This window comes from Ceratotherium simum, chromosome 16 (genome assembly GCF_057802395.1).
Source record: "Ceratotherium simum simum isolate JZ-2026a chromosome 16, ASM5780239v1, whole genome shotgun sequence".
In the NCBI taxonomy this organism is placed as follows: Eukaryota; Metazoa; Chordata; class Mammalia; order Perissodactyla; family Rhinocerotidae; genus Ceratotherium; species Ceratotherium simum.
Window position 1 is genome coordinate 37,317,327 of NC_141915.1, and position 27,668 is coordinate 37,344,994.

Below are 27,668 nucleotides of genomic sequence, written 5' to 3' on the forward strand. Positions count from 1 at the left end.
TCGCTAGAGCGAGTGATGGAAATGAAAAGTTACCAGGTATCTGGGTCCAAGCTGCTCCTCAGGATGAGTGTGGCATCTACCCTATGGACCCCTCACTTTTATAACTGTCCCCCGAAGGGATCTTGTGAGTACTCCCATGTCCTCCATTGTTCCTGAACTCCAACTTCCTTTGCAGAAAATCAATCACTTCCCAGGGATGAGTGAAATCTGTCGCAAGGACTTGCTGGCCCGGAATATGAGCCGCATGTTAAAGATGTTCCCCAAAGATTTCCACTTTTTCCCTAGGACCTGGTGTCTTCCTGCTGAGTGAGTGCCCACCTGTGCCCCCTTCTTCACTACTCCCTGGGGTTTACATCTTGCCCCTGATTCCCCCCTTGCTACTTTCCCTTTCCATAGGATCTCCCATCTCTCTCTCCTATTCAGGAAGATAAGGGATAAAGGGTGTGTCCAAGGTTGGAAAACACCAGGCTCTACCTATAAAATTAGATGACATTTAGGGGCTGGGTGCCTTGGAGCCTGTGCCTGCAGCTGGGATGAGAATTTGTTCTGACCCTGAAAGCTGTTGATCTTGAACTTGTTCCAACCTTTTAACTGTGCAGTTTCTGGTTTTTTAAGGACTGTGAGCACTTCTGGAGGGAGTGAGCTAATGGTTAGCACCCAGGTTAGGAGCAGGGAGGGACATCTGACCTTTGTCCCATGGCACTGCCATGGACGGCGGTCAGCCTTTCCTCATCTCTGGTCTCACTTTATCCATTTCACTGGACATCCATTCCTGGTACATGAAATACTCTGGACCACACCACCAAGAAACAGGAGAAATGTGAGATGACATGAATGTGACCTGGGTACGATCCAATGTTTGAGATGAGGTGGAGGGGGGCAGAGAAGCGTCGCCATCAGAATTATACTCACACGACAAGGGCCCCAGAGGAATTCCACTCTCCCCTCTCCCTCCAGTGCTTTCCCAAACCAAGAGCCCTGGGGTTCCCAGCCTTTCCTATTTGTCTGGAATAACTTTCAGGGCATAGCAGCAACTTAGAAGGAAATGTGTTTGCCATCAGGTCAACAGGCACCTCCAGATTTCATGTCCACTGAGAAACAGTGCAGATAAGTGACTTTTCCAGTGGTCACAAGTCTCCTTTGAGTTAAAATGCAAAACAAGAAGTATAGCAAGGCTGAGATTTATAATCCATTAAGTTGTTTTTTTTCTTTCTTCTGAATGTGCTTTCTTCAAAGTACGTTCCAAGATAGTATTTGCCCTCACACTCTGGCTGGAGTGGAGGTGTTAGAGAGGAAAAGCTGAAGCCCAGAGTGGGGGAAGAGACTGACTGATCCAAGGTCATATCATCTACCAGGGCTTGAGCCAGATCCAGAACTCCAGGTCTCCTATCTGCAAACCCAGAAAGCCAAACGACTCGGCTCACGGCCACCGTTATGGGGTGTGCAGCATGTATCCACACCTTGCCTGCATTATGTCCTGTATGAGATAGGTGTCATTATCCTCATTATGTAGGTGATGGAATTGAGGCTTAGAGAGGTCAAGTCCTTGCAAAGAGTTACACAGCTGGTAAGTGGTGTTGCCTGGGTTTAAATCCAGGCCTGAATTCCTTCCAAAGCCTACCCTCTGTCCACTGTGTGTGCTCTCCTGTCTCTCCTATTACCACACCTCTGTCTCTCAGGTGTGGGCATCTGTCTGTCAACTCCAAGGCTTTTGTCATCTTAGATAGCTTTTTAAAAAATATATATCTATAAAGAGCTAGCCTTCCTTTTCACTGCTCCCCAGCTAAAGGTGAATCTCGTTCTCTCCCTGCCCTGGTAGCTGGGGAGATTTGCAGAACTACAGCAGGTCAAGAAAAAATAAGACGTACATTTGTAAGCCGGATTCGGGCTGCCAAGGGAGAGGTATATTCATCACCCGGACAGTGAAAGAAATCAAACCAGAGGAGGATATGATCTGTCAGCTCTATATTTCAAAGGTACTTTCTCACTGTGATTATTTATCGCCCACAGCAACCTCAGGCTGGAGCTCCACTGGACCGAACGTGAAATGAGGGAAGGGAGGCAGGGTGGGGTGAAGCCGGATCCTGTCTTCTGCCTTGACTTTGTCAGACCAAGGCTTCTGACCAGGGATGTGACACGTGCCTGGGCCAGAGCATCTCTTGCCCTTGGACCCTTGTCAGTTGGTCTGGCCCTACCAGGCTGGCCCCTTGCCTGTAACAGATGACAGCTGGGAGAGCACCTTTGGATTGTGGAGGCCCCACCTCATTTGGGAGAGGGGAGTGGTCCTGGAGAGATAATGGTAACCAGCTTTACTCCATGACTGGAAGTCAGAGGTCACAGTGGTATAGCCCACTGCAGGGAGGGAACCGTCTAGAAGTGTGCATGGAGGGGGAAAGACTGGCCAGCATCGCAGGTCAGCATCGCAGGGAGAACTCTTGCAGAACTGCAACAGTAACATAGCCCTGGATGGTGACAACATGTCCTTCATCACAGGACTTTTTAATGTTATTTTGTTTCGTTGCCAGGAGATCTCTTGGGGGTGGTTACTTGTGCCATTTGACAGGAAACTGAGGCACAGTGTGGCTTAGTGACTTCCAGAACGTCACATGGTGGGTCACAGAGCCCAAATCCCGTTGTCCCCCTCCCCACCCCTTGCCAAGCCTGTACTCTGTAACACCAGGCAATGTTGGGCTGACTCCATGAAAACAAGATGGGGCGCTAATGATCTCGATGCTTGTGTGACTTCTTTTCTCTCCTCCCAGCCCTTTATCATTGACGGGTTCAAGTTTGACCTACGGATTTATGTGCTAATGACATCCTGTGACCCTCTCAGGATTTTTGCGTACAATGAAGGACTGGCGCGCTTTGCCACGACCTCTTACTCCCACCCTTGCACAGACAACCTGGTGAGCTCAGAGGACACCTCCACCCCCTCCCTTAGTGTGATAAAATATCCTAGTTAAATCTGCATGCTCAAAACATTGGCTGTGGCTGTCATTGGCTGCACACTTACTGTGTGCCAGGTTACATGCGTTCTTTCCTTCAGCCCTCCCTGGAGCCCTCAGCAATAGGGACTGTCATCTCCATTTTACAGATGAGGAAGTTAAAACCCAGAGAGTTTAAGGGACTTGTCCAAGGTCACAGAACTAGGAAGAGGTGAGGCTGGGACTCGTGGCCAGGTCTGCCTGACTGCAAAGCTAGTGCCACAATTCCGTGGTAGGAGAGAAGGCCATGGGCGAGCCCTCGTCCCTCTCCCCACACCCCTGGATCCCAGGACTCCTGAAGTGTCCCTCAGGCAGGACGCCACCCAATCTCAGGTGGAACTGGAGTTTCTTCTGATCCAGGCTGTAAGATACCCCTTCTTACTTCCTCTGTTTGGCCAGTTAAAGTAAGCCCTCAGACTTTCCCTTTCTTTTCCAGCTTTTTAAGCCCCAGGGGCCATGGGAGGGCGCAGAGAGGAAGTGGCCTTCCTCCTGACCCACAGACTTGTGTCTCTTTCCCAGGAGGATATCTGCATGCACCTGACTAATTATTCCATCAATAAGCACAGCTCCAATTTCGTTCGAGATGCTCACTCTGGCAGCAAGAGGTAAGGAAGCGACTCTACTTTTCTTTTCTTTCCTTGCTGGTCTCAGAGCTGCCCTCTGTGGTTCTACCCAGACCCTGTCTGTCCCCATCAGTGTTTCCATCTTGGGTCACATGGTCTCAGAAAACATTTCTTTGCCTCTAAACCCAGAACAGACGCCTTAGTCTCTGCCCTCTGGCTGTTAATCATTAAAAGAAGGCCACATCGTAAACCCTAGGAGGTGGGGAGGAGGCGAGATAAACATGCTCTGTTTCCCCAGCAGGATACACACACACACACCAAAACGTACTCCTATTACAGTTGGCCCTTCTGACATTTCCAAACCAGCAGATAGTTATTGATTGCTGGTCTGCCACGGGAGAAGGACATGCCAGGCAGTTGTTCCTTTGCCTGTGGGTCCCTGGGGTGTTGCTTCAATAGAGACTCTCAAATGATGTGTCACGATGCCCTGTTGTGACATGACATGTGGCTAGCTGGCTTTAAGGTTCCCCAGAAGAAGGCGGGAAATGAGAGGAACACATGAGTATCTTCCCAAGGGGCTTTTACAAATGCGTTATCATCTAATCCTGTCTCATCTGAGTTTTAAGGAAAAGGGGGACTGAAGAATGTGAACGTGACCAGGCCAAAGGGGAAAGGGATAGGAAGTATTTGTGGAGGCCTCCTGGGTGTTGGGGCCTGTGCCGGCTGCTTTGTGTGCATTTTTTTTCATCGAAATTTTCACGACACTGTGGCAGAGGTGTTATAATCTATTCTTTGTAGGTGGCGAACTATGAGTTAAGTCCCATCTCCATTTTACAGATGAGGAAACCGAGTGAGGTTAAGTAAGTTACCCAAGGGCACACAGCTATAAATGCTAGAGCAGGATGAGAAGATAGGTCTGCCTGATTCTAAGGTGCATGCTCTTTCTCCTGCACCAGGCTTCAAAGGACTGATAAATAGGCAATCTGTTTGGCTTCAGAGCATCCGAGAGGCACGTGAAATTTCACGACTTCCTTGGTGGCAGAGTTCCAAAAAGCAAATGGAAAATCACTAGATTAAGCCTGCTTGAAGGGAACATGTTGGGCTGGGAGGAGGCCATCTCCCCTTTCTCAGAGGGCGCCAGCCACCCGTGAAGCTTCACTTCTTGCGTGAAGCTCTCCCACCTCCTCTTCTCCCCACCTGGACAGCAGGCACCAGCTGAGCCTCCTGCCTGGTTGCCTGTTGAGCATCAGTGCTCAGTGAGGCCTGGCTTCCAGTCCTAGCTCTGACTCTTGCCAGCTGAGTAAACTTGAGTGAGTCCCTTCATCTCTCTGAGCCTCCATTTCTTGGTCTATAAAATGAGGGCAAGGAGACACCCTCTCCTGCCCTGTCCTGCCATGGCTTCATGCCATGCCCCCACCTCATAAGGTCACAGTGAGACTCAAATGACCTATGATAGCAGCATGGACAGTGCTTGTGGTTACTGTTATTTTTTAAGGACTAAGGTCTAAGGTCTAAGGGCATGTAATCAAAGGGCCCTCATTTCTCTCCTCTTATGAGAACTGACACCCCAACAATAGGCTTTGGCCCCTCAGGCCATGATGGAGGGATGTTATGGGGCGCTAGGACTAAGGTGAGGGTGTGCAGCATTGTTCTGCCACCCTCCATCCCCGCTTCTTCCTCTTCCTTGTCCTCACATCTCTCTCACCCCAGATCTGGCCTCACCTTCTGCTCTTCTCCATCTACCTCTCTGCTGGAGCGGTCATCTGCTCCTCTGCCCTCCATCCTGCCCTCGCTTGGCTCAGCATCTCTCTCCTGATCTCCAGGCGCATCTCTCCTCAGCTGCTCCTGGATGTCTCCCTGTTTCCTCCAACTCAGCATTTCCCAATTTTCCTGCTCCTGGCTTCCACCGCAGCATTCCAAACTGGTTCCCCTGCCCACCTTCCCCATCTCCACCTTCTAATCTGCAGGATTAGAGCTTGGTGTCATCTTGGGTGTTTCCTTTTCCAGTGAATCATTGAATCCTGAAGATTCCTTCTTCAAATGTACCTGCTTCCCCACTTTTCCATCAGGCCCAGACCTCGCTTCAGCCTCAGACGTGATGGTTGCATCGGCCTCCTCTCTCTTCTCTCTAGCTCCAGGCACCTCTGCTTAACCTCTCTGTATCCCCGTTTTCTCATCTCGGAAATGACATGGTAAAATATGAATACTGGCTGGGAGCCTCACAGATAGGCCATAAGGACCTATTGAGATGATGCATATGAATGGACTTCAAAAGCAATAACCCCCATGCAAGTGGATGCTGTTATTATTACATATTCTGTATTCTCATTACTTCCGCTCTCAGGTAACCAGTGTGCCTCCCAGGTGTCTAGAGCATCAGGTTTAAATTCCTCTGCTCAATCTACGGTAATTTGACTGGACCCCAGTTTCCACTATTATTACTGCTGCACTAGTAGTCAACATTTTGTTTATTGAGCGCATGTTGTGTACCAGGCTCTGCTCTAAGAAATTTACATACCTCAACCCATTTAATCCTCACAACAACACTGTAAAGTAGGCGTTATCATCCCAATTTTGCATGTTAGGAAACAGGTAAAAGGTAAAAGATTAAGTGACTTGCCCAAGGTCACACAGCTAGGGAGTCGTAGTCGTAGAGCTGGAATTAAAATTCCCAAGTCTATGCCCTCAACCACTAGGCCATACTGCCTGTGCTATTTGCTCCATGGTGTTCTACCAGGACGCTCTTGCTCGCATTTGATATACAGCCTTGCTCATTCCCACCTCTCTGCCTTTGCTCAGCTCCCATTGAAAACATGGGAGAACATTTTTGAAGGCCCTTCTTTCTACTAAGCTTCCATGTTGCCTTCTCTGATCTGGTTCTAGGTTCTGGTCCAGCCACATAACCACTGCAGTGTGGGTGAGACCTATCTCCTCTGAGGGCCTCTGTTTCCTCACCTATCAGATAAGAGGATTGGCCTCCATCTCTAAGGACAAGCCTGTGGAATCCGAGTCTAACCACCCACAGTAACCTTTCCATCTCTGGGCCCCCCCACCCCACGTTACAGTCAACATCAGCCATAGCCCACAACTATTCTTTGCTCCGTGTACATTTTTATCCTGTGTCCCCGATTGTACTTAAGCTCACTGAGAGTTAGAATGGTGCCCTGCCCTTCTGGGTACTTTGCATGTTGCTGGGCAGAGTCCTTCTTTCCTTCTCTCCTCCCTTTTCCTTTCACCTTTCCTCTTCTTCCTCTTCCCTATCTTTTGAGACAATCTGCTTCTCATACTGACTGCCCCACCTGCCCCCAGCACCCTTTCCCCAGCTTGAGGCCCACTCCCCCGCCCCCTCCTAAATCCCTTACCAGGTTGCAAACTTAGTAGGAGCAGTCGAGGAGATGACAGAAAAATGGGAAACCTGGCCTGCCTCTGGGACAGAGACCGGGTCCTCTTCATCTTTCAGGGTGCCTGGCACATAGCTGGTGTGCTAAATTGAATTGACTAACCACTGGGCATTACAAAATTACACAATAATGTATACTTATTGTGATGTGCCTGAGTCATCAAGAAGAGGTTATGTTATAATTCGTAACATCTGTTATAAGAAGGCAGGGAAGTGTTTAATCTATTTTGGGAAAATTTATTTCCCAATTAAATACCTTTTTTTTTGCACTTGAAAAGACTGGTTTCAAGTGATCTGGAAAATTCATTTATGTGCAACACTCCATTTCCCGACAGTGGCGGATAGAAGAGGTGGGCCTCTTCATTGAGTGGCCTTTGCTTATCTGTCTTTATATAAATGCATCCTTGGTTGTTTCATATGTGTGTTGACTCCCCAAATGGTCCGTAGTCTTCCCATGACAGAGGTGGAGATTTCTTGGGATCCCATCATTGCACAAGCTTTGCATGCACAGCAGGCCCTTAGCAAATGTGCATTGGCTGGCCAACCCTGCTTCCTCCTTTTTGGTTCCATTGGCTGGGGTCCAGTGAGCTCTTTGAACTGTGTGGGCAAGCCATGTCGCCTGTCTTCCCCTTCTCCTCTTTGCTCTTCGCTCCCCTGCATCTCCTCCTCCCATATTTCCGCTTCCCACCTTGGCTTTCTGTGCACACGTGTTTGCATATGAGAGGGTAGGTGTCTGTCCCACCATGGCCTCTTGGGCCTGTTAGATTCGCTCTCTCTGTTCTGCCCAGCTCAGAGCTGACTGGAGCAACCCCTCAGATGTTTCCTCACCAGCCTCTCCATATGGGGTAGACATCCTCTGATCTCCGTGATCGGGGGACCAGCCATCTTGGTTTGCCTGTGACTGAGGGGTGTCCTGGGATGTGGGACTTTTAGTTCTAAAATCAGGACTGTCCCAGTTTGCCTGGAACAGTTGGTAACCCTATCTGTGGAAATGCCCTGGGACTGCCTTTTCCCTGTGGGCAGCCCTAAAAAAAAATTTCTATGTATTTACTGTCCCCAGAATCTCCTCAGATGGCTGAGGTGGGACCCAGGTATCGGTGTTCTTAAAAGGCTCCGCTAAGTGCTTCTAATGAACACCAAAGGCTGAGAAATCATTGCCACCAAAGCAAAACCATGATGTAAGGTGTTGGTTTTTTATTTTTTTATTCATCCATTCATCCATTAAGCTTTCCACCTGGGATGCCCAATACCTGCCCTAGCTCAGGGACGTTTTCTGGGTCACGGTGAAAGGGCCCAGGCCAGGTCTTATGTGTCATTGTATCTGTGCCCACTCCAGGGCTATGGAGGCTTGAGGAGTGCAGCCCTGTGGCTCCTGCAGGCCCCTCCTGAGATGATACAGCCCTGGTGTCACCCTGGCTCCTGGGTGTCCATCACCACTGGCTCTGGGGCCTTATCTTCTCCAGAACTTTCTGGTTTCCAGCATGCGTGGCCTTAGATGAACAGAGGTGAGCTGCCCTGCTTCATGGTCTGTGGTTCCCTTCCAGGAAGCTCTCCACCTTCAACATGTACATGGAGAGCCACGGCTACAACGTGGAGCAGATGTGGAGAGATATTGAGGACGTCATCATCAAGACCATCATCTCGGCCCACCCCACCATCAAGCATAACTACCAAACCTGCTTCCCCAACCACACACTCAACAGTGCCTGCTTTGAAATCCTGGGCTTCGACATTTTGTTGGACTGCAAACTCAAGCCCTGGCTGCTGGAGGTAGGGAGGTTGGGGCGTGGGGCGAACACTGGGCACTGTTACTGGGGTCAGTCAGCTTCAATTTCATCCCTCTGCCCTCTCGGCTCAGCAGGAGCATTTTAATCAATCTCCTGCACCAGTTCCTCCCGCCCTGCTTGCTGCCTGGGGCCTCTCCCTTAGCTGAAAAGTGGCCACCAGAGGGGGGTAGACGGCCGGGAATTAGAGAATTCCTTATGCCTTCTGGATGTCCACCCAGACTTGGAAACTCTGATCTCAGGAACAGAGTGATTCTAAAGACTGCTGTACCTTTTGTAATAGAGTCATCTCCCAGAAAGGGAGTGTTCTTCATCAAAGCTGGGTGGACGATGTTCAAGATCAGATGGGAGCTTCCAGGCCTGGCTTTCAGGAGCCTGGAGTACTCAGTTCCAAGCACCAACAGAGAATGGCCTGGTGTCTGTGGCCCAGGAATGGGTGGGGAACTACTCAGTGAGTTTCCTGCCTCCCCCAGACCCATGGGGTGGTGGGAGGAGGACGAAGAGAAACTTCTGGGTGGTTGCTTCTCTTCCCAATTGGTTTTGTGCTCAGCAGCCCTCTCAAGTGGCCATTCAGTATGCACACAGAGAGTGGAGGTACAGGGTATGGGCGTGAGATGCAAGTCAGAGGTGCCAGTGACAGCTGCCCTGACACAGAGTCAGCCTTCAGAGCAGAGAAACCAGAATTATAGATCAGATTCCCGGGGCCCTGCCTTTTCTCCATTCCTAGCCCTTGTTCCCAGGAGTAGGTAGGAAGGAGAATATGGCTGTTTGGAGCTCTTACCCAAAGAACAGAATAAGCCACCAGGAGCAAGCCTTCAGAAACTGCTAGAAATCTTCAAATGTCACATAGTGCCTCTGAACAATATGGATTTTTCTGTGAGCAGGAATGAGTCCCATCTCTCCTCCCACCTGTCTTCCCCTCAACCCCCGTCAGTATTCCTAATGCGTCACTCCTTTCTACTCCCTCCGTCCCAGCCTGGCCCTTTGGACGGCCCCCCTCTGTCTGCTCTACGGAATGCACAGTGCACGTAAGAGAGTATGCACACCAGATGGAGGGGAAGCCAAAGACAGGGCACCCCCTGATGCTTCTCAAGAGGAAGGGACTGAAATAAAAGCTAGTTAAACTAGAGGGGTTTCCGCTTCCTCCTTTCCTCACTGTGGCTCCGGTCCAGACCCTATCTCCCTCTCCCTTCCACTCATCTTGGTGGTGAGGACGTGGGCTGAGGTGGCTCCCTGGAGGTGGCATTTTGCCTCACTCCTGGCCTTCGCTCTGGATAGCCCAGTCCCAACTGCCATCTTGCCGCCACAGGTCAACCACTCCCCGAGCTTCTCCACTGACTCCCGGTTGGATAAAGAGGTGAAGGACAGTCTGCTGTACGACACTTTGGTTCTGATCAACTTGGGAAGCTGTGACAAAAAGAAAGTGTTGGAGAGGGAAAGACAACGGGGGCGATTCCTGCAGCAATGTCGTTCTCGGGAGACCAGGTACAGTAGTGCCCCCCACACCCTGGGGAGCCCATTCTCTATGACTTCCCTGCTCCCAGTAAGACAGTTCAAGTTATGACTCACAGCCTACTAGTTATGTGGCCTTTATGTCACTTCTCTGAGCCTCAGTGTTCTTTCTGTGAAATGGAGCTAATGAGACAAGGTTGTTGGGGGATTAAATGAGATAATGTGTATAAAAGGCTCAGCATAGTGCCTGGTGCTATAACTTGTGTCAGAGACTATTAAGAATCTTGCCTAGTGTGAAAAAAGGTGTTATTTGTAATTATACCAGGACTACAGGTGAGAATGGGGACAAATGGCTACCCTGCTTAAACCATCACATAAAAGCTAAACTAGCCCAAAGAAACACTTTTGCACTTCTGCACCATAGAGAAAAAACAAATGTACTACTAGCTCTTCTATTTACTTCACTTAAGCAGTAACGAATGTGACATTACTGTCTAAGCTATCTTGTATTCAGAATATCATTTCAAGTTGAAGCATTTAAATGATACTTTTTTGCAAATTTCTTTTGTTTCTTAAGCGTTTTGGGGGAGTGTTTGGATTCTTAGTAAAAGTATACACAATTCTTGCTTTCCATTTAAAACTACCTTTTAATAGGTTCAGTTCATTTAGTATGTTCTGAACTTGAACAGTCTTTTTGTTTCCTTGTACCCATAGAAGGAGTCGTGTGTTTAAAAAATATTGGTAAAATATATACTTAGAAGTCTATCTTATAGAAACAAAACTCTAGTGTCCTTTGTATGCCTTTAATGTAATCTAAATAAAATCTTGCTAAGTAATGTTTCCAACTGTTACATTCATCTTATAGGTGAAGGTCAACCAAAAGTTTAAACGAAGACAAGTCAAAACCATGTAAATTGTTCTTCTGTTGGATATTTTTACCACTTTCTCTAGAAGGAAAAAAAAAAAAGGAATCTTGCCTGGAGTCGGTGGGGATGGGAGTCAGTTCTAACAAATGATAATCCTATTTGGAAAATTAGTTTACATTTGCAGAATGTGGCGGTTTGAACAGTTTTACTGTGAATATTCCTTTGTTCCTAAAAGTAGGAGATTAAGTTATAGACATAACTACATATAATGGATATGAGTTTATTAATATCATATGAAGATTCAGGGATTACCGATACAAAATGCAAAACCGTTCCTTTATTTTTACAAAAAGAAAGATTTGTCTGTCCTGCCCCATGTTACTGTGTTGGCAGGAGCTACCATCTCCTGCTCCCCACTGGGCAGCATTTGTCTTTTGACAGGGCCTTTGGTTCTGTAGGGTCTAGTGTCAGAGGAGACACAATCATTCTGGTCAAGGAGATGCCTTTGTTGCTTTTCAGATCCCATTGTGTCCCCCTGCCCTCCTCGTGAGCCGAGCCAGCCTGATCCTTCAGGATTGAGCTGGAACTGGGGCAGTAGCATCTGTGTTTGGATCGCTCTGTGTTTCTCAGAGCACTTTCACGTGTAACGTCTTCCCTGTAAGGAGGGTGGTAGGCAGGTAGCATGGGGTGTTGTATGGTCCCATTCTTGGAGCTAAGGAGACCAAGGCTCTGGAAGGGAAACTGACTTGTACAAGGTCATCTCTCTGGTAAGTGGCAGGTCTGGACCCAGAGTCCGGTGGGCGTGCTGCCTGGGATTCCAGGGTGCTTTCCACTGTGCCAGCTTTCTCTAAACTCCTCAAGAAGGAGGCAGTTTAGGAGCAGTCAGGGCCTGCCTCTGACCCAGTCTCCTTGTCATGACCTGGCCCTCGATGGCTCGGTGGCTCTTGGTTTCCCTGCTGTAAGAGGGGCCTATCATTCCTCCCTTCCTGACCTCCAGCTCCCCAGGGGGCTGTGAGGAAGCATGAGATCATCACAGCTCATAAAATCTCATCAAGCCCATCCAAGAAGCCCTCAAATTTAGCAAAACACAAGCTGCTGTTCCCAAGAGAAGGGTAAGAAGGGCTGTGATTGGGAAAGTGGTGACAGTCCGCCTTGTCAGAGCTAAGCCAAGAGGGAAATGGGTGTTCCTTGTAACAGGAGAGAATTTGGAGCTGTCAGAAAGACTGTTCTAACGAGCTCCTAGTACATTATGACATTGGCTGTCCTGGAAGGACTAGAATCTCCTTTCAGGGAAACACTCACGCATTTATTTAGGAAATACTGACTGACCCATGTTGTGTGCAAAGCCTCCGTCTGGCCCTAGATGACATCCAGCTTGGCCATATTCCTTCCAAGCTCTGTCCCAAGAAAACCTAACTGCAGCCCTGTGTTCTGCTTTCCAATAGGATCGAGGAAGTCAAGGGTTTTCAGGCCATGCGTCTAAAGAAAACTGAGAAATATGAGAAGCAAAACTGTGGAGGGTTCCGCCTCATTTATCCCAGTCTGAATTCGGAGAAGTATGAGAAATTTTTCCAGGACAACAGCTCCCTCTTCCAGAACACTGTTGCCTCTAGGGCTCGGGAGGTGTGTGCCCGGTAGGAAAGCTCCCAGGGTGAGGTGGGTGGGGTGTTGGGAGGCTGGGGGGGATTGTGCTTGACCTTCTGGGTGACTGGCCTGGGGTGGCGGGGAGGGTCACTGAGCTTCAGTCCCCAACTTTGAAGTTGCCAGGGGAACATTTGCTTTAGTCTCGCAAGGACCAGGAATCATAAGATTCCCTGGTGTGGGTGTCATTAAGGAGATGTGTGGCCGTTTCTAGAAACTCAGCCCTGAGACAGGTGCTCCCATTCCGCTCCAGAATGCCCAGCCCCTCAGAGTTGCCTCCTGGATTCCTGCAGCTGTGATATCTAAGAGCTGGAAGGGACTCATCCCATCCAGTCTGATCCCCACCCACCACCTCATTTTATGGGAGGGAAAGCCAAAGCAGAGAAGGGACTATACAGCAATAGTGACAGAAGAGGGACTAGAACCCCTGTCTCCCGGCTCATGCCACTGCCTTATTACAACTACGTCATTGGCCAGAAAGGCCTAGCATATGAAGTAGTCCAACATGGGAGCCCCTGACTTTAGTCTCCTATGAAGACCCTCTTCCTAGCACCTGCCATGTATGGGATCTGGCCTACCTGGAAGTGGAGAGAGAGAGGGATATGGTGCAGTGGGGTATAGCCCCCTTACTGTGCATCTCTCCTTGGATGCTATTCCCCGGACTAGGAATGGCGTAGTTGGAAGAATGACTTTCTTCTCCACATCCTGCTCTGCCACCTTCAGTCATTTGTGCAGACTGGACACGCTGGGGGAGGGAATGTGGAGCACTCCACCTCTTTGCCCAGTCTTGTCCTCCCCTCAAGGGGAATATCTGCATTCGCAGCCCATCTCTAACCTACATGACACTCACTGTTCCTCAATGAGCAGGCAACTGATCCAGGAGCTGAGACTAAAACAGGAGAAAAAATCCTTCCAAACGAAAGAGAAGAAGGTAGAGATGCAGGGGGAAACATCAGGCGAGCCAGCGAGAGGCAAGAGCGAGAGGAGCTGGCGACAGAAACAACAGCAGAAATGCAAGGCTGCCACCACCTACGCCTCCAAACAAGTAAACCCAGAAGGGAGGGGAGCACACATGCCCAGCATCCTTCCCCGGCTGGGGCCAATCCTTGGGGGGGGTGTTGAGGAGACCACTACTCAGAGGCCAGACACACTGAAACGGGGCTGCATGGAGGGCCGTGCCACAGGAGGGGGAGCCTGGAAGTCTCAAGGAGTCCGGTGTCCTTCAGATGATTCCTCCACCTGGGCAGAGAGGACTCTCACTGGTCTGTCCTTCTTGCCTCCTCTAGTAGGAGTAAAAGCAGCTGGGAGGCCAAGCGCGATCCCCATGTAGGGAGCAGACTCTAGGACCACGTGAACTCATGGTCCCCAACTCCAGTTTGGGTTGGAATGCCCCCCTCGAGCAGGCCAGGGACATAGCTGAGAGAGGAGGCCACAGGGAAGAGCTTCTGGGAGGCAGGACCTTTAGGACGTTACATGGGGTGACTGAACACAGCTGGGTCCTTCCAGCCTGCTCTCTGCTCCGGTGTGGACCAGCCCGCAGGCTGTGGGCCAGCTGTCCAATTGTCTGATGATCTGAATCTTTGCACTCTCCTCTCTGCGTAGCTCTCTCTTCCAGCTGAGTGGAAAGATTCAGTTGACTTTTCAGTCCATCTCCTCTTTCTCAAAGACTCACCTGAAAGGAGAGGATTAGAGCAGATTAGTTTTTTTTTTTTCCAATGACTTTGTTAGGACCATAGACCTTTTGAGAATCTGATAAAAGCTATGGAATCTCTTGCCATACAGTACACAAAGATATGCTTTTAAAACTGCAGTTTCAAATGGCTCAAAGACCCCATGAAACCATCCATGAGCCTTCTAGTGGTCCCTGAACTGCAAGTTAAGAGCCCCAGATTAGAGAGACTTTGATACCAATTGCTTTCCCTCTCCTCCTCATCTCCTTTGTGCCTACCCTTGGGTGCAGATGACTCTGGAGGTGGACAGAGCTGGGTTCCTACAGGCTTTGTGTTTGGTTTCCTTTCTTCCTTCTTGATATCTCCAGCCATTGACGTTAGTGTCCTTCATGCCTGACTTGCTCTTGAGTGTCAGGGATGCAAAGAAAAATGAGACAGACAGCAGCCTTGACCAGGAGGCTCCCAAGAAGGAGGCTGGCCCTACTCCCCCCAAGCCTACGTCTGCGAGGCATCACAGCTTTGTACCCGTCCTGAGGGATTCAAGCCTTGTCAGCTGCTCCAGGCTGGAGCTCAGTAAACCCATCTCCGGAATCAAGGAAGCCAAGTCTGCTTCTACAATGAACATATTCCCTGGCACCGTGGTAAGTAGAGACATCTACCTCCCCAGAGAGCTGAGCTCAGGAGGCAGTGGTAGGAGCCTTGCTTTGTGGTCCCTTCCCTGCCCCTGACTTGCTCTGGCCCTTTGAGTAAGCCACTTAACCTCCCTGGGCCTCAATTTCCCCACTTGTGAAGCCCAAGTTGTGGAATGGCATACCTGCCAGGAGTATAGACTTAGACTTTTAGGGCTTTTAGAAAGGCTATATCATGCATCCCCTCTTTTTAGGCAGATTACCACCAGTTTTCTAGGGCTGCCATAACAAATTACCACAAACTTGAGGCTTAAAACACAAATTTATTCTCTCACAGTTCTGGAGGCTAGAAGTCTGAAAACAAGGTGTCAGCAGGCCCATGCTCCATCTGAAGGCTCTCGAGGGAGGATCCTTCCTTGCTTCTTGCTGGTGGTTGCTGGCAATCCTTGACATTCTTCGGCTTGTGGCAGCCGAACTCCAATCTCTGCTTCTGTCGTCAATGGACTTCTTCCTTGTGTTTCTCCTCTGTGTGTCTTCTCATGGCCTTCTCATAAGGACATTAGTCATTGGATTTAGGGCTCATTTCAATCCAGTATGACTTCATTTTAACTTGACTAATTATGTCTGCAAAGACCCTATTTCCAAATAAGGTCACATTCTGAGGTTGTACATGAATTTGGGAGTGGGGGGCACTATTGAACCCAGTCCACCACCTAAACAGTGTTTCTCAAACTCCACTGATGTATGGACACCTTTTGAAGGAAAGAAAACTCTTTCAGATCCCCATTGTAGACTTAAATTATTTTTATAAATATATACAAGCATAGAACCAGATATAAAATCTTTATACTTGTAGGTCTTATGCAACTACAAAACCAAACCAAAGCAAAACAAACAGTGCCAATAAAATTCACATCAAAAATATTAATTTAATGTGACAATTGATTTTCTATTTTTGCAGAAACTAAGTCACCACATGAATGTGGTACTGATAGTCCTAGCACAGGTTCTTTTGTGTTCGTACAGTTAGGCCCACCAAGGGCTATGTGGTGACTCTACTGTAGCTACTGGGAAGTCTTCAGCATTCTTGGGCCTTCACTTGGTCCAAGTGCAGTAGAGAGTAGTGCAGTGTTTTTCAAATTTCTAACCATAGCCCACAGTAGAAATCCATTTTATTTCACAGTCCATCACATACACATGTAACTGGAAAAAAGTTTCTAAAGCAATGCTTAGCCATACTACATGTGGTGACTCGTTTGATATTTTCGATTCTGTGCTATTCTCTTCTATTCTGTTGTTTTGGAAATACCAGTTACAACCCACTAAATTAATTTCGTGACCTACTAATAGGTTTACAACCTGTCGTTTGATAAATACCTTTAAGAGAGGATGCTTTGGAGCTTCATGACATTGGATTGGGCAATGATTTCTTGGATATGACACCAAAAGCACAGGCAACAAAAGCAAAAATAGATAAGTGGGACTATATCAAACTTAATCAACAGAGCGAAAAGGCAACCTGTGGAATAGGAAGAAATATTTGCAAACCATATATCTGATAAGGGGTTAATATCCAGAATATATGAAGAACTTTTACAACTTAATAACAAAACAAATAACCCAATTAAAAAATTGGCAAAGGACTTAAATAGATGTTTTTTCAAAGTGAAATAAGCCAGTCACAAAAAGACAAATACTGCATGATTCCACTTATACGAGATAACTAGAGTAGTCAAACTCTTAGAAATAGAAAGTAGAATGGATGGTGGTTGCCAGGGGCTCTGGGGAGGCAAAAAAAGGGAGCTGTTTAATGGGTATAGAGTTTCAATTTTGCAAGTTAAGAAGGTTCTAGAGATCTGTTGCACAACAAGGTGCGTATAGTTAACACTGCTGTACTTAAAACTTAAAAATGGTTACAATGGTAAATTGTATATTATTATTATTATTTTTTACCACGCACACACACAAAAGAGTAAAGAGTATGTTTGGGGATCTGGTTGCCTCTGTTTAGATTCTGGAGTCTCCTTTTATTATATATATGACTACCGTCAAGTCATCCTAATTTCCTTCAGTCTCAGTTTCTCCATCTGAAAAAATGGAGTTTTAATAATAGTACCTACCAGTGGATTACTGTGAGGAGTAAGTGAAAGGATCCATGAATGCTGAGTGGTGTTTGACACACAAGACTCAGTAAGCATTAGCTATTATTTTAATACTACTGCTACTTCTTGTATTATTATTATTATTTTATTTTGTGAGGAAGATCAGCCCTGAGCTAACATCCATGCCAATCCTCCTCTTGTTGCTGAGGAAGACCAGCCCTGAGCTAACATCTATTGCCAATCCTCCTTTTTCTTTTTTTTTCCCTCTTTTCTCCCCAAAGCCCCAGTAGATAGTTGTATGTCATAGTTGCACATCCCTCTAGTTGCTGTATGTGGGACGCTGCCTCAACATGGCTGGACAAGCAGTGCGTCGGTGCGCGCCCAGATTTGAACCCCAGCCGCCAGTATTGGAGCACACGAACTTAACTGCTAAGCCACGGGGCCGGCCTCACTATTGCTACTTCTTAAGACTGCTTTTATTCTTATGAGAAATTCTCATTAACCTAAGACTTAAAGCAGTACTACTTAACCCTAAAGAGATTTTTAAAAATAAGGCAGCAACATCTTATTATTATTGTTATTATTATTTTGAATTTCATGTGCAGAGGATTGATTTAATCAAAATCCTTGGTTCAGGATGCTGTATCATACCTGGTTCTTTCAAGGCCTTCGCCTGTTTTATTTATTTACTTCCTCTTTTATCCCCATCCTCACCTCCCATTCTCCTATCCACCATCTTTTGTTAGTATGTTTCTTTGCAAAGTAGGGATTTTTTGAATGCATGCATTTAAAATTTGTTTAAATGTGATTGAATTATTTATCTCATTCTGTGTCCTATTTTTTTCCTTATTGAGCCTCATTTTTCTTTTCTTTTTTAAGATTAAATTTACATGCATTAAAAGCTGAAATTTTTTTTTTTTGAAACTCATAATTACTTTTATTTCATTGTTTGGTTTTGGTTTAAGTTTTGTTTTGTTTTTATAGAAAAAGATAGTACAATTTGGTATGTAGTGACAAAATGAATATTTACAAAGTTATACTGAAAGATGGTTGAAAAGGTTTTGCCACCTGAAGTGACTTCTGTCTCTAAATGATTCTTGGTCAAAGATGACTAAATGGGCATCTTTGGCATTACAGGGCATCTACAAATTCAGAAACACTTAGTGATAAGAAACAAAGTAAATGAATAAAATGCTCAAATCTAAACTGTACAATTCTGACAAATAAATACACCCATGTAACCCATACCTCATCACAGTATCGAACTTTCCGATGTCTTCAAAAAATTCCCTCCTGTTCTTTCCCAAGCAATTGCCCCCGTGCCCCCTGACCTCTGCATCCCTCCCCGAGGGATCCATTATCCTGACTCTGACTTTTTTCATCTTAGATTAGTTTTGCCTGTTCTGGAATTTTATGTAAATGAAATAATATAGTATATATTCTTTTGTGTCTGGCTTCTTTAGCTCAGTATTATATCTGTGAGATTCATTTACGTTGTTGGGGTATATCAATAATTTGTTCTTTATTGCTGAATTGTATTCCACTGTACAAGTGTACTAGTTTGTTTATCATTCTTCTGTATTATAGTAGATCACCTATATATATATAATGTATAGATGATCTACTGTATAGTATGGACATTTGGGTTTTTCCTAGTTATTGTTTTTTTATTGCTATTGTGATCAAATCTCCTATGAACATTCCTGTACAATGTTTTTTTATAGATATAAGTTTTCATTTCTCTTATAACTACCTAGGAGAAGGATTGCTAGGTCAAAGGGTAGATCTATGTATAACTTTATAAGAAACTCCAAAATCTTTATTTAAAGTGATTGTATCATTGTACATTTGAGCCAACAGTGAATGAGAATTCCAGTTGCTTCATCTTTGTCAATATTTGGTGTTACCTGTCCTTTAAATTTTAGCCACTCTAATGGCTATGTTGTGATTTCACACTGTGGGTTTAATTTGCATTTCCCTGGTGATTAACGGTGTTGAGTACTTTGTCAAGTGCTTATTGGTCATTCATATATCTTTCTTTGTGGAGAGTCTGTTCAAGTTTTTGTCTCCCTCCCTTTTAAAAAATAGGATTATTTATCTTTTTACGATTGAGTTGTAGGAATTCTTTATGTATCCTGAAACTTGCCTATTCTTTTGCTTAATAGTGTCTTTTGATTAGTGAAATTTTTTAATCTTGATGAATTTTATTAATTTTTTTATGGTTATTGCTTTCTGTGTTCTATATAAGAAATTTTCATGCACCCCCCAGGTCACAAAGATACCTAGGTTTTTCCTAAAATATTTATAGCTTTAGCTTTGTGTATAGGTCCATGATTCATTTCACATTAATTTTTGAGTATGCTGGGTGATGGGAACCAGGGTTGTTTTTTCCATATGTATATCTGGTCCCAGCACTATTTATTGAAAAGACTTTCTTTTCTCATTGAATTGCTTTGATGCCTTTTAAATTCCAGTAAGTTTTTGTTGTTGTTGTTGACTCTACGATTTTCATCATAAACAATTATGTCGTCTTCAAATAAAGACAGTTTTACTTCTTTCTTTCAAATTTTTATGCCTCATTTCTTCTTCTCACCTTATTGCAATGTCTAGGATTTCTAGGACAATGTTGAATAGGAGTGAAGAAAGTAGACATCCTTGCCCTGTTTCCAATCTTAGAGGGGAAACATTCACTCTTTTACCATTAAGTATGATGTTAGCTGTAGGGTTTTTCTAGATGTCCTTTATCAGGTTGAAGAAGGTCACTTCTATTCCTAGTTTGCTGAGGATTGTTTTAAATCGTGAATGAATATTGAATTTCGTCAAGTGCTTTTTTGGTATCAATTGATAGGATTGTATGGTTTTTCTACTTTAGCCTGTTAATGTGTTGGATTACGTTGATTACTTTTTGAATATTGAGCCATCCTTGCATTCCTGGAATAAACCCACTTAGCCATAGTGTATTATTCTTTTTACACATTGCTGGCTAATGTTTTGTTGAGGATTTTTAAGACTGTGTTCATAAGAGTTATTGGTCTATAGGTTTTTTTTTCCTTCTACTTTCTTTGTCTGTCTTTGATATCAGGATAATGTTGGCTCCATAAAATAAATTGAGAAGCGTTCCCTTGGGTTCTGTTTTCTGGAAGATATTGTGTAGAATTTTCATTATTTCTTATTTAAATATTTGGTTTGAGTTCTCCAGTGATAAGTATCTGGGCCTGGAGATTTCTTTTTTTGGAATTTTTAAAGTACAAATGTAATTTCCTTAACAGTTGTGTATTTTATTTTGAGTGAGTTTTGGTAGTTTGTGGTTTTTGAGGAATTGGTCCATTTTATTTAAGTTGTTGGATTTATATGTAAAGAGTTGTTTATGGTAGTCCCCTATTATCCTTTTAATGTCTGCAGTGTCTGTAGTATAGCCTCTCTTTCATTCTTGATATTAGCAATTTGTTCATTCTTTCCCTCCTTTTTTTTTTTCTTTGTAAGTGTTGCTAGGAGTTTATCAATTTATTGATCTTTTCAAAGAACTAGGTTTTGGTTTCATTTTGTTTTCTCTATTATTTTTCTATTTTTGATTTCATTGATTTCTTCTCTCATTAATACTTTCTTTCTGCTTGCTTTGGATTATTTTACTTTTCTTTTTCTAGTTTCTTTTTTTTTTTTTTAAAGGTTATATATTTTTCTTCTATTTATTCATTTATTTATTTATTTTGTGAGGAAGATCAGACCCGAGCTAACATCCGATGCCAATCCTCTTCTCTCTCTCTTTTTTTTTTTGCTGAGGAAGATTGGCCCTGAGCTAACATCCGTGCCCATCTTCCTCTACTTTATTTTTTTTTTTTTTTTTTTTTTTAGATTTTATTTATTTTATTTTTTCCCCCCAAAGCTCCAGCAGATAGTTGTATGTCATAGCTGCACATCCTTCTAGTTGCGGCATGTGGGACTCGGCCTCAGGATGGACGGAGAAGTGGTGCCTCGATGCGCACCCGGGATCCGAACCCGGGCCGCCAGCATTGCAGCGCGCGCACTTAACCACCAAGCCACAGGGCCGGCCCAATCTTCCTCTACTTTATATGGGATGCTGCCACAGCATGGGTTGACAAGCAGTGCATCGCTGTGCACCTGGGATCCGAACCTGCGAACCCCAGGCCTCTACAGAGAAGAGTGTGCACTTAACTGCTTGCGCCACCAGGCCAGCCCCTCTAGTTTCTTAAGGAGAGAGCTTAGATTATTGATTAAGACCTTCTTTTCTAATATAAATATTTAATGCTATAAATTTCTCTCTATGCACAGCTTTAGCTGTATACCACAGATTTTGATATATAGTCATGTGTTGCTTAACAACAGGGATATGTTCTGAGAAATGCATCGTTAGACAATTTTGTCATGTGTAAACATCACAGAGTGTGCTTACATAAACCTAGATGGTATAGCCTACTACACATCTAGGCTATCTGGTACTAATCTTATGGGAGGACTGTCATATATGCAGTCCATCGTTGATCAAAGTGTCATTATGCAGTGCATGATTGTATTATATTTTCATTTTCATTTAGTCCAAAATATTTTCTAATTTCACTTGAGATTTCCTTTATTACTCATGGATTATTTAGAAGTGTGTTGTTTAATTTTCAATTGTTTGGAGATTTTCCTGGTATTTTTCTGTTACTGATTTTTTACTTTAATTCCATATGGTCAGAGAACATACTTTATATGATTTCAGTTCTTTTAAATTTGTTAAAGTTTATGTTATGACCCAGGATATGGTGTCTTTTGGAGAATGTCCCATGTGCACTTCAAAAGAATGTGTATTTTTCTATTCTTGGGTAGTGGGTCAATTAGATCTATTTGGTTGATGTTGTTCAGTTCTTCTCTTTGTAAATTTTCTGTGTACTAGTTCTATCAATGACTGAGACAGAAATGTTGAAATCTCAAACTATAATTATGAATTTGTCTATTTCTCCTTTCATTTCTGGTAGCTTTTACTTCATGTATTTTGAAGCTTTGTCGTTAGGTACATATACACTTAAGATTGTTATGTCTTGGCAAATTGACCCTTTTATCGTTATGTGATGTCTCCTTATCTCTCTTACTCGAATTTTTTTGTTCTGAGGTTTACCTTGTCTGATATTCACAGAGCCACTACAGCTTTCTTTTGATTAGTGTCTGCATGGTAGATCTTTTCCATTGGTGATTGATCTCTTAATCCAGTTCTCAAAGTCTTTGGTAAGCTGTTCAGGGTCAGAGTTGCACATGGATAGCTCAGGGGTGAGCCCAGGAATCCATAATCCACTTTGTTGAGTCACTTTCCCAAGTTCCTTCCTCTCCACAACCTCTCTTGTATTTTCTCTTCTGGTTCCTGGCCTGCCCCCTCCCCCCTTTTTTTGAGGCTTCTGGCCTGAAAAAGCTTTAGTTACCCTGCTTTGTGGCACACTTCCTGCAGCTATACCCACTTCCAGGGCCAAATGGCAGGAGGTCACGGAGAGAAAAAAGTATCAGGGGGGTCACTCCACCCTCTTGGGACCACAGCTCCTCCACTTGAAGAGGAAGGTTCATCTCCCTCAGAGCTTTAGTTTCTGTCAGGCTCTGCTGTCGATACTGTTGCTGCTACTGCAGCGACTACCTCAGGATTTCATGGAGATGGGGCCTCAAGAGAGTGGAGAAAAGAAAAGAAGAAAAAAGGTCTTTGAACTAAAACTATAGGGCTTCTCCTAGAGATCTCTCTGTTTACTCCCCAGGACCCATTTCTGAGTTTCGAGTTGCCTTGAGTTCAGGTCAGGGGATACTGGAAGAAAAAGAGTAAATTCACTGCTGACTTGCTGGCACTTTGAATTCTCCTCTTCCTCAATCTGCCTGCTACTGTTTACTTTTCAGTATTTTCAAATAGCTACTCTATGCATGCATTCTGTGCAGGCTTTATAGGTATAATCAGTGGGAGAGACAGGATGTAATATACTTAATCCATCTTACCTAGAACCAGAACCAAACTGCTATTCCTTCTGTCATTTAAAATTTTCCTATTATCCTTTTGATGTCTTTAGGATCCATAGTGATATGCTCTTTCATGGCTGATAAAAGTAATTTGTGTTTCCTCTTTCTTTATCTTGATCTTACTGTGGGTTTATAAATTTTATTAATTAAAGAACCAATGCTAGGCTTTGTTAATTTTCTCTATGGTTTATTTTATATTTCATTGATTTCCAGTATTATCTTTATTATTTCCTTCTCTCTACTAGCTTTTAGTTTAATTCGATCACCTATTTATAGCTTCTTAAAGTGGAAAGTTAGATTATTTATTTTAAGCCTTTCTTCCTTTCTAATATAAGTGTTTAGCACTATAAATTTCTCTGTAAACACTGGTTTATCTGCATGCCATAAATTTTTATATATTACATTTTAATTATCATTCAGTTTAAAATATTTTCTAATTTCCTTGTAATTTCCTTTTTGTTCCATGGGTTATCTAGAAGTGTATTGTTTAAGTTTTAAATATTTAGGAATTTTCTAGATATATTATTGTTATTAGTCTCTAATTTAATTCCTTTGCAGTTAGGGTACATGCTTTGTAAAATTTCAGTGTTTTAAAATTTATCAAGACTTGTTTTGTGGCCCTGAAAATGAGTTATCTTGATGGATGTTCCATGTGCACTTGAAAAGAATGTGTATTCTACAGTTGTTGAGTATGTGTTTTATGTGTCAATTAGATCACTGCAGTTGATAGTGTTGTTCAGATTTTCCATATTCAGAGTAATTTGGTGTCTCCTTTTTATATCAGTTACTGAGAGAGGGAAGTTAAAATCTCAACCACAATTGTGGATTTGTTTATTTCTACCTTTTGTTCTGTCTGCTTTTGTTTCATGTATTTTGAAGCTCTTTTATTAGGTACACATTTATAATTAGTTTGTCTTTTTTTGTTTTTTTGGTGAGGAAGATCAGTCCTGAGCTAACATCCGATGCCAATCTCCTCTTTTTTTTTTTTTTTTTTTGCTGAGGAAGACTGGTCCTGGGCTAACATCCGTGCCCATCTTCCTCTACTTTATATGGGACGCTGCCACAGCATGGCCTGATAAGCAGTGCGTCGGTGCGTGCCCGGGATCCGAACCTGCGAACCCTGGGCTGCCAAAACAGAGCGCACGCACTTAACAGCTGCGCCACCACAGCTTTTTGTCTTTTTGATCTAGTGACCTTTTATCATGATGAGATAAAATCTTCTTTATCCTAGATAATACTCCTTGTCTTAGAATCTATTTTCTCTGATATTAATGTAACCATTCCTGCTGGTTGTGATTAGTGTTTGCATGGTATATATATTTTTTAAATCCTTTTACTTTCAATTCATTTTTCTCATTATATTTAAAGAACATGTCTTATAGACAGACATGAATGGGTCTTCCTTTCTTATCCAGTGTGACAGCCTCTGCCTTTTAATTGGAGTGTTTACTCCATTTTCATTTAATATAATTATTAATACAATTGAATTTAGGGCTGAAATTTTGTTATTTGCTTTTCTACTCATCTCTTCTGTTTTTGCTTTTTTTCCTGTGTTCCTCCTTGTCTGCCTTCTTTTGGGTTAACTGAAAATTGAATATTTGTTCATTTTAATTCCTCTGCTGTCTTTTGGTTATAACTTTTTGCCTTTTATAAAGTATTTGCTCTAGGGATTGCAATATGCATCTTCAGCTTGTCAGAATCTACTTAGAGGTAATGTTGTACTTAATTTTAAATATAGGAAACTTATTCCCTCTTCGTACTAACATACATTATTAATATTTATTTAATTATTTTTTTGGTGAGGAAGATCAGCCCTGAGCTAACATTTGACACCAATCCTCCTCTTTTTGCCAAGGAAGATTGGCCCTGGGCTAATCCATGCCCATCTTCCTCTACTTTATATGGGACACCGCCACAGCATGGCTTGACAAGCGGTACCTCGGTGCACGCCTGGGATCCGAACCTGCAAGCCCTTGGGCTGCCAAAGTGGAGCACACACACTTAATTGCTATACCGCTGGGCTGGCCCCTATTACTAGTACTTATTGTAGTCCATGTCTATCTGCTGGCAATGAATTTTCTGTTTTTGTTTATCTGAAAATGTCTTTATTTAGTCTTTATTTTGAAGGATATATTTGTTGGACCTAGAATTCTGGATTGACATCTTTTTTCTTGCAGCATTTAAAAAAATGTTGTTCCATTATCTTCTGGTTTTCTTCTTTTTCTTTTTAAATGAGAAGTCAACTGTATTCATAACATTTTCTGCTGTATTTGCTGTGTCATTTTTCTCTGGCTGCTCTCTTTAATCTCTGGGTTTCAGCAATTTGAAATGCAATATGATATTTCTGGATGTAGTTTTATTTGTATTTATTCTATTTAGGATTCTTGAGCTTATTGGCTTTGTAAATTAATGTCTTTCACCAGATTTGGAAATTTTATGGCCATTATTTCTTCAGATATTTTTTCTGCCTTATTTTGTTCCTCTCTCTTTTATTTTCTATTTCTATGACTACTCTAGGTAACTTATATAAGTAGAATTATACAATATTGTACTTTTGTGTCTGGTTTATTTCACTTAACATAATGTTTTCAAAGTTCATTCATGTTGTAGCATATATCAGAGTGTCCTTCCTTTTTAAGGCCAAATAATATTCCATTGTATGTATGTATCACATTTTGTTTATCCATTCATCTGTTGGTGGACATTTTGGTTGTATTCACCTTTCAGCTATTGTGCATCATGTTGCTGGGAAGATTAATGTATATACTTTTTTTAAGGAGCTATGTAGTAACTTATTTAGTGTGTGTACCTAGAAGCAGAATTGCTGTGTCACAGGGTATTTGTAATCCTATTTTGCCAAATATTTCTAGATGGTTCCCCAGAATGGCTGTACCAGTCTATATCTACATTCTTTTTGTGTGTGTGTGAGGAAGATTAGCCCTGAGCTGACACCTGTTGCCAATCCTCCTCTTTTTGCTAAGGAAGATTGGCTCTGAGCTAACAGCTGTGCCCGTCTTCCTCTATTTTATGTGGGATGCCTGCCACAGCATGGCTTGATAAGCGGTGCCTAGGTCTGCGCCCAGGATCCAAACCTGTGAACCCCAGGCGACCGAAGCGCAGCGCACGAACTTAACCACTACACCACCCGGCTGGCTCCTGTACCAGTCTACATTTCCATCAGCACCTGTATCCCACATCCCACCAACACTGACAGCTTTCTAATTTTTGCCAGTCTAGAGCTGTGAAATAATACCTATTTCTCTGATTACCAGATACTGTTTAAAATCTCTCTCATGTTTAAGGACCTCCAGAGGAAGCTCTGTGGACATTCCCACCATCTTCTGCCCTAGTGTTTAACCAACTCATGATTAGAAAACTATTCTAACCTAAATCTTTCTTGCTGCTGATGAACTCAGCTCTCAATCTGTTTGTTTTAATCAAGAATGGCATAGGAAGGAGGCCTTTGCTTTCCACAATCTCATTTTGGACTGTTTTCTCTTCCAGCCTCTCACCTCAGTAGAAACCTCCCCTGAATCCACTACCCAGGTCTCAGACTCTCCTGAGTCTCTGCCAAGCGTGACCATGACTACAAGCTCTGAATACAGTAGCCCAGAGATGGACAGGGTGGTCTCTTTTAAATGCAAGCAACATCAGATCCCCCAGCACCTCATCCAGGAGAAAATATCAAACATTTCTCTGCCTACAAAATCTCAGAGTTTGTTGGAGAGTCTGAACCCAAGGTGGACTTTGCTAAAGAATGACACGAAGAAGCAGCATCTGATGTCAGAGCTATTCACCAAGATTCAACTGAGGGAGAAGCTCTCCTTGTTCCCAGCTCGCTACAACCCAAAGCTGGTGCTGAGTAACCAGTCAAGTGAGTGCCAGTGTGTACAGGGATATACCAAAAGCTTAGGGATGGAGTAACCAATAGAACCAATCCTAATCTTAGGTGAGCACCCAATCTGAGGGCGGTGCTGCAGTCCGATGGTGGAGACATAGTCCATGTCCTTAGGGAGTCTCTAGTCTTATTGAGAAGACAAGAAAGATAACAATAGAATGCTGTGTCTAAGTACCCTCTTCAACATTTCCTGGTTCTCATTCAGATGAGGCCCAATCAGCTGAGTCTGTACCAGATGGGAGCATTCAGTATGAAAAAAACAGGGAGAGAGACTATTTGGAAGAAAGGAGCAATGGCTGATTCTGATTCGAGAGCTTCAACCAGTTTTAGGCCAGGGAACCCCAGTGGGAGGTGGCCTTTGCCAGGAATTTGTCTGAGTCCAGCAGCAAAAATTGATGATGTCAATGACTTTGCCTTTCCAGAAAACCCCTCCCTGACCCAGGAAGCCTACTTCCACGGCCAAACCTCTGACAAGAAGAGGCAGTCGGATGTGCCCTCCCTCCTCCTCTTGCAGAGTTCTCACAGCCAGGATGTTTCTCTGCATGATCTGCTGGTGGTGGCCACTCCAGCCCGCCTGGATCCAAGGCCTGGCAGAAGCCATCCAGGTGCTATGAGGGACCCGTGTATACAGGATAAGCAAGCATACAGTCACTGCCTGATCTCCGGCCAAAAAGGATGTGAGAAGACCTAG

General features: G+C 44.0%; 1 protein-coding gene across 1 annotated transcript; it reads left to right on the forward strand.

Moving 5' to 3' along the window:
* On the forward strand, nucleotides 1-27,668 carry TTLL6 (tubulin tyrosine ligase like 6). Its single transcript, XM_014790785.2, has 12 exons — nucleotides 1-36; nucleotides 176-306; nucleotides 1,820-1,976; nucleotides 2,763-2,906; nucleotides 3,504-3,589; nucleotides 8,492-8,717; nucleotides 10,041-10,216; nucleotides 12,495-12,683; nucleotides 13,558-13,734; nucleotides 14,719-15,001; nucleotides 26,584-26,953; nucleotides 27,400-27,668. Exons 1-12 carry the CDS (start codon nucleotides 16-18, stop codon nucleotides 27,666-27,668), a joined length of 2,229 nt encoding a protein of 742 aa, XP_014646271.2. The 5' UTR covers nucleotides 1-15.

What these genes read in the sequence shown, in the direction of transcription:
- TTLL6 (XM_014790785.2), top strand. Translation starts at nt 16, where the DNA reads ATGGAAATGAAAAGTTACCAG. An exon ending in GTCAGCTCTATATTTCAAAG is followed by an intron (nt 1,977 to 2,762) that starts GTACTTTCTCAC and finishes CTCTCCTCCCAG; the next exon opens with CCCTTTATCATTGACGGGTT. An exon ending in ACCACCTACGCCTCCAAACA is followed by an intron (nt 13,735 to 14,718) that starts AGTAAACCCAGA and finishes TCTTCCTTCTTG; the next exon opens with ATATCTCCAGCCATTGACGT.